At 39.4% G+C, this 11,379-nt stretch overlaps 1 protein-coding gene across 2 annotated transcripts; it reads right to left on the bottom strand.

The window, feature by feature from the left end:
• Nucleotides 1–6,523: 6,523 nt before the first annotated feature.
• RB195_014139 (uncharacterized protein) lies at nucleotides 6,524–10,109 on the bottom strand (the record flags this gene model as incomplete). 2 transcript variants are annotated; one of them, XM_064204277.1, is made up of 3 exons in its annotated part: nucleotides 6,524–6,719; nucleotides 6,834–6,993; nucleotides 10,037–10,109. In XM_064204277.1, the coding sequence occupies 3 exons, from the start codon at nucleotides 10,107–10,109 to the stop codon at nucleotides 6,524–6,526; spliced, it is 429 nt and encodes a 142-aa protein (XP_064060157.1). The 2 variants fall into 2 exon arrangements, with proteins under 2 accessions (XP_064060157.1, XP_064060158.1); XM_064204276.1 differs by lacking the exon at nucleotides 10,037–10,109 and adding an exon at nucleotides 7,050–7,119.
• Between the last annotated feature and the right edge of the window lie 1,270 nt (nucleotides 10,110–11,379).

Genomic DNA, 11,379 nt, shown 5'->3' with positions numbered 1-11,379 from the left:
ATTAATATCTAATTAAGAAAGAATAGTAAAGAAAAACAAATGGAATACGTGCAATTGTTAAGAGCGTGGGAAGGTAACATCTGTTCAAATAGAGTCGTGTAAGTCGGTCCTAACCGCATGAAGAAAAACAGAGAACAGAAAACAACGAAGCAGAAAATCACAATGTTATGAAATATTCCCGGGGAGCTCAGCGATATCACCAATGGAGCAGAAGTTTCTCTTTTCAGGAAGAACAACGGATGGTGTGCAAAGCACAGCTAAGGCGATTTTATATAAAACATGTAATCATGTGAACTCTCGGCAAGATGGACAAATTATGACGAACGGATGAATATTTCATGACAAGTCTGCTGTTGCGATGGGAGGGAACATGATCGGAGAAATCCACTAGCACAACTGTTGGTGGGAGGAACTCGCACTCGTTCTTTGTTCACAGAATTTGTGGGGATCACTCAAAACCCATGACACTCTGAACATCAATTTCAGGCATAAAAAGTAATTTTCTGAAGAATTTGACTGATATGAAAGCAATAACCATTTTGGTCGTAAGGGACAACAGCAGTTTTAGTTTTAGCAAAGCTACACCACAAAATGCTTATAAATTCTATGTATATCGCGTTTAGTCCTCTATATAGGATTACGCTAAATGTACGGAAGAGGCAGTGATTCTCTGAATATTGTCAGACAGTTCATTTTGGTACACAAGAATGTCTATTCATCATTGTAACAAAACTACTAATGTGACCATCGTTTTCAATGAAAAAATTCTCTTTGTAAAAAAAGATTTCCGCTATTTTGTCAATACTACAAGCCAGACCTCCAGAATTTTCGTGAAGAACATGGAGATTGGAAGCAGCTTAATGGTAGCTAATAGAATCACCATTCGAAAAATTCCAATTCTTATTTATTTACTTGTCTAACTACCTACTTGCTTGTTTATTTGTTTGTTTATTTCACACCGCGTAAGTGCCACTCGAAAAAATAATTTCTTTTGAAGAGACTGTATTTTTATGAGCGTTTCAAAGCTATTTAGACACAAAGTAGCTCAAAATAGACGAAAATCATATTCGTAATCCATATACCGTAAAATTTAACTGCGATCCAACATTCTTCTGAATTTTGCTGATTCAGTCAAATTAAGCCTCTTAGGACAACGTGGCTCAACGGTGTTTCGCGCTTTTTTTCGGTCGCTCAGCAGAACGCAGCTCACTGGTGAGTCGCACACTCTTCAACGTTTATAGTTCATAATATACCAATTTTTTAAAAATCTTTGTATTCAGTGGGTTTATTATCCTTCAATGTAATACAAATACAACTCACGAAAGTCGATTGGCTTGCTCTACGAGCTAGAGGCGCAAAAAAAGGCTGCCATCAATGGGTTGAAGGCAGCATACCACGAATGTGACGTGAGGGAATCTGCGGGAAGAGATGGGATTGTGAATAGCGAGATCCAGAGTGGTTCCGCTCTTCTCTCCCTAAACGTCGCGAAAAACGACGTTGAAGACGACGTTTTTTAAAAGACAATTTCAGTTGATACACGCCATCCTCGCGCACGCGCCGCCTTCCGACGGTCGAGGATAAGTGGTGTCTTCTCACTGGGCCATTCAAGTGAAATCAATGAATAGGCTGCTTAGTTGGCTGGAACGTGTAAATGGAGCTAAAGTACCAGTAAGAACTAGAGCGGTTTCCACGCCGTTTTTTACGAGGATAAAGCAGAGGTGAGATGGTGAAGCACCCTGGATCTCGCAGTCCCAACCCCATCTTTATCTTTCCCGCGGATTCCTTCATCACGTTGCATTCGTGGTATCCTACCTTCAATATATGCAGAAGGTGCTATTTTCACCACGAATAACGATAGCACAGCCATCTGTCCTTCTAACAATTCTAGCAAACTGCTACGCTCTCGCATACGCTTCACTGTAATCACTCTCCAGATTTTGCTGCCATATCCCTCTACAGTAGCAAAAAAAAGAGACATATTTTCTTAGAACTCCCTTAGGAAAAGCTTTTGGACTGTTCCTGCAACAGTCACTTGACAGAAATCTGCTACGAGAATACGAAGCTTTCAAGCACTTTGCTGTTCAGCGCGAGAAAGAAATGAGTCACTCTCTGAAAGCGATTGAAACAGATTTATATCACGAATTTTCTGTCGATCATAAAATCATGGAAATTGTGAGCAAAATGTGCAAAATATTGTTCGCAATATTATCTCCAAGCACATGATGCGCCAGTGGTTCCGTTTGCACATGTTCAAAAATCGAGCATCTAATTTTAAATCTTGATATGTGGAAAAATCATACGTTCATTGGTTTAAGGCAATCAATAAAAAGACTTCGGATGAGACACCAGGATTAGTATGTATGCGAGCTTCCGGAGAACGTTTCCACCGAGCCCGCAGGTTATAGTGTAGGTCCCCATTGAAAAGAAAAAATCTCAAAGAAAGTGAAAAATATTAGAGATGGAAACAATGGAAACCAGTGTTTGGTCTAAAAGTCTAAATAAAACTAACTTGGAAATCACAGAAAAAAAAACAAAAAAAAGGAAAAGAGATGAAAACGTAGGATAATTATTGAACATAAATTATAGGATAAATCGTCTCCGCAATGCACACTTTTCCACTACAGTATCGTACACGCCATCATAGATGAAAATCATATTTACGCAAAAAGGAGAAGAAGAGAAGAAAAAAATGATTTCAAGAGTAGAAATCTCAACTGCATCAAACCAACAACGGCTGGTTGGTCTGCTTTAGCTGCCTCAAACAGTCATGACATGCGGAAGCCTATTGCGCCAAATATGCACGTTCTTTGGATCCTTTCCTTGGTACAAACGCTTCTGGGATTCTAATTTGTGCCGTTTCCTTTTCTGGAACAAACCATCTACGGATTGACGATCTCTCAGTAAAACCGTTTTTCCGTCCTCAGATCTTTCTCCTGTGCTCAATCGCAATCGTTAAATGCACCTCAGTGGTCTAAGCTTGAAGTAGTCTGTGGTGCGAGATTCCTGGTTTATAAAGTTAAAGAACTATATGTCAGCTGTCGTTCGCTGGGATGACAGGATTAGCAGACGTAAAATAAGAACTACAGTCACAACAGCCGTCTTTGTTTTCTTCTGCTTCAAGAAAAAAAACAACGGAATTTGCAAAAATGTGATTAGTGATGAGTGAGTCAAGCTAGAACAACGTAAGTGTAGTTTCTGAATCACTTTATCAAGTTTTGAACAAAAGAGAGAAGTGAGGTTTGTAGAAGAAATGACGAGTAGCAAATGACAAAAACCGATCTTAAGAAAATGAAGTAAATAATAACAAAGTAAGTAGCAGTGCAAATAAATACGTGAATATGAATGGGGAAAAGATCACAGCTAAAGCGAAACTGAGAAATGAGCAATCAGAAAAAAACCAATCACCGTTTTCTCCTTGGTTTCTCAAATAAGACTCAAGTCATCCTGTGGATCTCTTGGATCTTAGATGAATTAAATCACCGTCTTAGTTCACTGTTAAAGTGATTTTTCGCAAATTTTTCTGTAAGCCAATTTCTTCACTGTGTTTTCATCCATGCAACAGAAAAGTTACCTAACAAAAACCATTTTTTTTCGACTCGTTTACCAGACTAACTTCAAAAAAATTTTCACCTTCAAAGACAGCTAATTCTCATTCAAGAATACAAATAGTGAATTTATATAATTTTCTTCCTTAATATGCAATCGTTCTGACCTGTCATGAATTTATCAAGCCTACAACAAAAAAATCGTTCTCTCAGTCAAAAGACCACAGAACCTATTTTGCTGCTAATAAAGTATTGAAGAAAATTCTCGTCAACATACACACAGTCTTCAAAATATCCGAACACACCTTTGCAGCAGTCAACCAACCTGACGTCACTGGTAATACGACAAATGCGAGAACAGGCTCGAACAGGCTCTGACTCCCACTCAAGAAGAAAAACAATAATGTTAGAGATGAAAGTGTAAGATTGGCTAAGCTGAGGGTGTTTTCCATGTCATATCTAACATGTGCAGAGCATAAATAAAAGTCATTGCTATTCTTTTCTTATGGGCACGCATTCTTCCCAGAAATATGTCAAATTGAGGGATTCGTAATTACGTGGAAAACATAAATTTCTGTCGGACTCCCATTCTATGAGTGTTTAAGTGGAAAAAGATCTTCGCTACAAAAAGTCTGTTTAGGTCTGGTGAGATTGATCTGAATCTAGCTCTTCCAAAAAGACAATACTTCTCGAGCAGGCTGATAGAACAAAACGGATATTCCGTCGGCTTAAAAGAGGAGGTCGATGCCTGACCTCTCTTTGCCGAGCGCAGCATCCTCGTCGAAAGAATCTCTTTTTTCCCTTTCCATATTCTTGGCATTTTTTCGTGAAACATTTCATGAATAGGATTAAGTGGTCTTAGCAAAGTTCTTTATCAACAACTTCATCGCTTGTTTTGCTGCTACGGAGCCTCTAAGATTTTGGGCTGCACATAGATCCTGCAAAAGAAACTATTTCTTCTAAAATCCTTCGTTTGCATGATTGGCTTTTTTTGTAATCGTGGTGAAAACCTAAAATTCGTTTTAGGAAAATGCTAACAACGCACAATTAAAGGAAAGTGGGGGAGAAATTCTATTCCTACGGACTGAAATTCCTGCTTTTTTGCAATGCCGCCAAGAAACTTCTTCAAAAAATCTCTGAAAAGGAGAAAAACGAACAAGGAATCCCTCAGTATTGTGCCTGTAGATGACGTAATTATGCACAATTACTTTTAAAAAAATGGAGAAGAAGCCCTTCCGGAATAAGATTTTAGAAGCGTCTTAAAGCAGAAGAAACGGCAAAACTATTGGAAAAGGATTTCCCCAAGACTGCTTAATCCTATTCACAAACTATTACACGAAGAAAAAGCAAGGGAAAATTACGATACACAAAAAGAAAAGCTCTTCAAGCACCATCTCGTGGAGCAAAATGTAGTCAGGGTGGCGGGCCACTCAGCACTGCTGTAATCGAACTGTAGTTTAGGACGCAAAAAAATGTTCTTGGAGCACGAAGACCGCTCCTAGCTGTCAAATGCGAACTCCAAAGGAGCCCTCTCTAAGAACATTCTTGGTTTCGTTGAGAGTACTACATGACATGAGTTAGCCCTTCGCTTCCAGCTGATGCGATTGGTGAGTTTGGCCAGGCATTAGTGATTCCAGCTCTATTTTTCTTCTTCTCCCTTAATAGCTTCAGCCTACCTGTCATAATCCTCAAAGACTAATACCTACGTCTTAGGACCCCGACTGACCCATCTATCCACTTCCAGCGACGATATGTCGATTGATGACCTTCTCAAATGAAAAGCCCATTTTTCAGTTGAGAGCAGTCTTTCTGCTCTAAAGTGCAGCTCAATTAGAGGACTAGTGCCCTTCTCCATCTACGTTTTACGCCTACAATACTCTGCATGAACATTGAAAAACCGACGGTGAGTGACGGTGCGGCACCGTCGGCTACCGTCGCCCGTTCAGTACTTCCACAGAAGTGAAGATTTCTTTAAAATCTTTACACAGATGGATTCGACTCGTTGAGATCTATTCAAATATGTATACCATGTAGAACGAATCTATTAAACATGCGGAATAATGCTTGAAAACACCAAAATCATACCTATTTTAACCATTTAGGGGCAATTACAACAGTTTTCGAGGAGGAAATTTATTTTTAGGTGCTGAACAATGTTATGTTCTGTTATTTCTAGAAAGAAGAATGAGTTCCTACCAAATTAAATCATTTGTTCGAATTATTTCTATAAAATTAGTCAGAGCTTCGAAAACGGTTTTTTGGGCTTTTGCTGAATTCCAACAACTTTAATACGAGAAATAAATGATAAAAAGTGAATACGTCCCCAGAATAGTGCTTAGAACAACTTATATTTTGACAAGAGGTGAGTTTTTTTCGTCTGCTGGTATCAGAAGGTGGGATATAATCCTTCAAAGTTCACAGGTTGCCAATCACAGCAGGAAAAAAATAGTTTGTTGTCAACTTTGAGCATTTATTAATCCTCAAAGAGCTAGGTAACACAACTTCACCAGGTTTATTTTTGTAGCAGATAAAATATACTACTGTATTTTACTTTAAGAAACTCCGTATATGCGCTTATCTTTTATGCTACAAGCATCAAAGTAGGTAAGTTCCAGTTTTTTCGCGTAGTGCATGATCTCGTTGTGATTTCCTGGCGTTTTGTTTGGCTATTGAAACCGTGATAACTAGAATCTTTTTCAACTTTTGATTTTACACCAATATCTGAGTTTTCACGGTGTTACACCATGTTTGACTTTTTACTGATTTCCTAGAGCTCGGTCTTTTCTCGCACCTTTGCGAAGGCATAGCGCCTCCCAATCGGGTTACGCATGTCGAACAGTGCAGGACTATGGGGGCGCCATTGCCATACACATGGTGTCACAAGTTCATAGAACGATCACAGCTTGACAATAATGACGTTTATTAAATATAACCTTAGTAATTAAATATCATCATTAAACACCAGAACACTGAAATCACTATTCGAGATTGTCCGTTTCAAAATCACTTTCCGTTTGACGCCCTTCTAGGATATTTCCTCCATTGCGCTTGATAACTCTTCGCAAACGTCTCTTAATGCCAGCTGCGTATTTTTCACAAGTCTCCGGCGTTAATTTTTCCCAATATGCAAGGATAGAAGATTTCAATTCGCTTATTGTACGAACGCCGCGACGTCTAAATTCCAAAGACAAAGAATAACACCTCATTTGGAAGTTAGCAAAATCAGATAAAATTAAATGGAATTTGGTAGATAAAATCTTTGTAAAATAATAAAATAATGCCAATTACCTAATATAACTCTTCATGTTACCCCATACTAATTCAATAGGATTCAAATCTGGGGACTCAGCAGGCCAGTTCAATAGCTGGATATTCCATTCTTGAAATTTTTGACGAGTGTAGGAACTCGTATGCGCGGATGCGTTCTCCTGTACAAGACGAGCATATCCTTAAATAGAGAATAACATGAAGAACTCAAACTTTTACATTGTTTGGTTATTATACCTCGATAGCGACTTGATTGAAAGGGGAGATAAAGTCGCTCAATTATACGACAATAATACTCGCTATTCATGCGTGTTTTTCCCGGAAAAATGGCAATTTGTGTTGCACCTCTGCAGGAGAGGAGTTACGATACGACTTTGTGTCTCAAAAAAATGTTGAGATGATAAAGCGGCAAAAAAAGGGTAACAAGAATTTGTTCGCATTGGCTCTCGAGAAAGAAGTCTACGTGGATCTGAAAGCAGATCTAGTGGTTCCCGTTGAGAGGCGCAACAGCTGCGACAGAGTTGAATTCATAAGAGATAAGTTTTCAGTGTTGTTGTCTAATCATTACTTCCATCCAGTGTTTATGTTTTAAGCGCTCTTTAAATTTTCTTTGTTTCCGAGAAATGTCAAGTGGAAGTATGGAAGAGTGCGCGAGACGCGATGAATAGCCGCGTAAGGAGAATGACATCTGACATCTTTTGCTAAGCTTAGTTTTCTGATTCTAACTGAGATTTATTTAGATTATGTAAAGTTCTATTTAGATTGATATTTAATAAACGTCATTATTGTCAAGCTGTGATCGTTCTATGAACTTGTGACACCATGTGTATGGCAATGGCGCCCCCATAGTCCTGCACTGTTCGACATGCGTAACCCGATTGGGAGGCGCTATGCCTTCGCAAAGGTGCGAGAAAAGACCGAGCTCTAGGAAATCAGTAAAAAGTCAAACATGGTGTAACACCGTGAAAACTCAGATATTGGTGTAAAATCAAAAGTTGAAAAAGATTCTAGTTATCACGGTTTCAATAGCCAAACAAAACGCCAGGAAATCACAACGAGATCATGCACTACGCGAAAAAACTGGAACTTACCTACTTTGATGCTTGTAGCATAAAAGATAAGCGCATATACGGAGTTTCTTAAAGTAAAATACAGTAGTATATTTTATCTGCTACAAAAATAAACCTGGTGAAGTTGTGTTACCTAGCTCTTTGAGGATTAATAAATGCTCAAAGTTGACAACAAACTATTTTTTTCCTACTGTGATTGGCAACCTGTGAACTTTGAAGGATTATATCCCACCTTCTGATACCAGCAGACGAAAAAAACTCACCTCTTGTCAAAATATAAGTTGTTCTAAGCACTATTCTGGGGACGTATTCACTTTTTATCATTTATTTCTCGTATTAAAGTTGTTGGAATTCAGCAAAAGCCCAAAAAACCGTTTTCGAAGCTCTGACTAATATTATAGAAATAATTCGAACAAATGATTTAATTTGGTAGGAACTCATTCTTCTTTCTAGAAATAACAGAACATAACATTGTTCAGCACCTAAAAATAAATTTCCTCCTCGAAAACTGTTGTAATTGCCCCTAAATGGTTAAAATAGGTATGATTTTGGTGTTTTCAAGCATTATTCCGCATGTTTAATAGATTCGTTCTACATGGTATACATATTTGAATAGATCTCAACGAGTCGAATCCATCTGTGTAAAGATTTTAAAGAAATCTTCACTTCTGTGGAAGTACTGAACGGGCGACGGTAGCCGACGGTGCCGCACCGTCACTCACCGTCGGTTTTTCAATGTTCATGCAGAGTATTGTACATTTTTTTTTTGGGGGGGGGTTTTTATTCTTTTTTTTTGGGCACGGGTTGTTTCCCCTCTTTGCGACTTTTTTTGCGCAGACTGTACATATATATATGTGCAAAGTTTAGATGACGAGATCTCTTGCCGCAAATCCTTCAATAATAGCGAGAAAAGGGAGAGAGAAGAGCCGTCAAATTCAGAGCCAGGAATCAGAATGACTGTGGTTGAGGGAAGAGACTTACACCCTGAGGATATCGAGGGCAGCGATTCATGTGCGTCATTCTTACAACGCACATAAAATAGTGGTTGCTTTGATAGTCACAGCTTGTCGTGGCCGCCGAAGTTCTACGAGGAGAGGAAGGTTAAAGGGCAACACAGGTGACGATTTCTTCGCCCGTGTTCACTAGATGACCAGCTAGGGGGCTCTTTTGGAAAGGAATCCCAAAGGTTCAATCGGGGAGAACCGACATTACAGGAAATGTGGCCAAAAGATACTCACTCCATGATACAACTTTGACTTTTCGGTCAGTATTGTATCATGGTCAACTAATATGGAAAAATATAAAAAAAAAACCGAAATGCATCAAGAGGAGACTCCTAAACGTGGAAAAACGAGAACATCCATAGAAATGCGACACATTTTCAAAGTATAAAATGTAGAGTAGTATGAATCTTTAATGATTCCAAAGCCTACCTCGAACGCGCTTTGCATAGTAACTATGCTGCTCTCCTACGACGCTTCAATCAGGGATTTGCGCGAAATTTTGAAGAATTCGTAATATTCAATATGCATAGCTAGTGCATAGTGCAAGCCTCTAAAAAGCTATTTTGCAGCTTTTTTCTTTGCTCGCAACAGTTTTATTTTCCTATGGAAAATTCTACTCAAAACAGTAGAGAGGCAGTTTCAGATCAAGGAAATGCAAAAGGACGAGGTTACCATGCAAAATTTGAATGAATGATTTCGGTGTTGAAGAAAAAGCACCAACGAACACATTCAAGGTCCAGAAGAAAAGCCTGGCAGTGCTATATCTGTGAAGTGCCTGCACATAAGTAATCATGATTTCCTTTGCGGTTCCCTTCTGGATTCCATCGTTATTTTCATAATCCAAAAAATATTTAGCTGAGGCATTCAGATGCATTCCCTTGTTAGTTGTTCTTGTCTTTCAATTTCAACTAATCCAACCTTTCCACACCTTCCAACGAAATCGAACAGAACTGTTGGATAAAATGTAAACAGGAGGAGGGAGCACACTCAGTGGCGCCCTTATTTCTGGAGGTAAATGACTAAATAACTAAATCAATCGGGGTCCTAAAACCTAAGCATTAGTCTTAGGGGATTTATGACATGTAAATTAAAGTTAATAAGAGGGAAAAACTAAGAGCTTCTAGAAATAAGGGCGCCACTGAGTGCCAACCGTCCCCCTCCACAACTACATTTTCCTTGAATTCCTCCTTTTGGTTGATATGTCTTGCTATGAACAATGCCATCAGCGAAACGAAGATGGTGCACTGTCGGACACGGTTGACCTCGGGTCGCTGTCCGGCAGGTAACCCGGGGAAAATACAGAATATGCAGAATAAAGGTATAACTGTAAGTATAGAAGGGGGAAAGCAGCAATAAAAGAGAGATGCTCTTAGTAGAAGAAGAATTTACTATAAAACACACAAGAAGTGCATAGTAAAGTTCCCGAGACTGATGATAGCTACGCAAATCTCCCTAATAACTCAGAATTACAACTAATAGATTAAGAACAAGCCGAGGATAAAAAACATGAAGCAAATAAAGTTGAAAGAAATAATTGCTATGCACTCAATTCCCTTTAGCCGTTCTGAAAAACGGAGTGGAAAACAGTTTTTATTCCTACAAGATGTGTAAAAACGCTCCACTCTTCTCTGCGCGCTACGTCCACGAGTGAGCGGTCGCAGATCAGTGAGGTCTCCTTGGCGGCCTTCTCACGTAAAACCAATGAATAGTTTGCTGAAGAAACTGACGTTTGTACAAGAAAGCGGGTTCTAACGTACCTGGTAGGAGCAAACACCGTTTTAGGACGATTACCGAGAAACGGGTGAAACCGCGCTCATACCCGTATGCTGCACCCCATCTCTATATTTGCCCACGAGTTTCCAAACTACGCCAGTCTTGTGATACGCAAATTTAATTGCACTTCTTCCTGGTTGTGCAGAGAAGACGCGTCTCAAGAGCAGCTCGCTACTAAAATATGATTGTGTCGCACTAAGCTCGTTTTCCCCTCTATAATGGCTATTTTTCTCTTATTGCATCGTTCTCCTGATCCTCAAGAATATGCCCGACTATGCACATGACTGTTTGCGCAAAACTCAGAGATTTGCCCGGGTAGGCGCCGCCCATTATGCAGGAAGATTAGTCGGATGTTGTAGATAAAGCAGCCACAGAAATCCATGGGATCTGCTCTTGGCTGACTATCGCGAGGATCCAACCCTACAAACGGTCAGGATTTCTCAAACCAGAACAAACACAGACTTGCAAGTCCACAAGTAAAAACTTTTGCAACACAACGCAATCATCCATGGAGTGATGTCCGCCAACACAACCAGAAATCAAACCAAAAGCAGAAGATTCTCCGCAAACATCTGACATCTGAGGACGTGCGATTTCTAACGAAAAGAAAGATTGGTGTCTCGAAAAAAATGCGTTGATGTGATGATGCACCATAAGTTGTGAAATATTGCATGGCAAACAAGCATGAACGAGAGAAAAACGGAGAAACATGGAATTACG

Source organism: Necator americanus, chromosome V, assembly GCF_031761385.1.
Source record: "Necator americanus strain Aroian chromosome V, whole genome shotgun sequence".
Taxonomy (NCBI): Eukaryota; Metazoa; Nematoda; class Chromadorea; order Rhabditida; family Ancylostomatidae; genus Necator; species Necator americanus.
The sequence above is the reverse complement of the archived record's forward strand: the minus strand, read 5'-3'. Positions and strand labels throughout refer to the sequence as shown.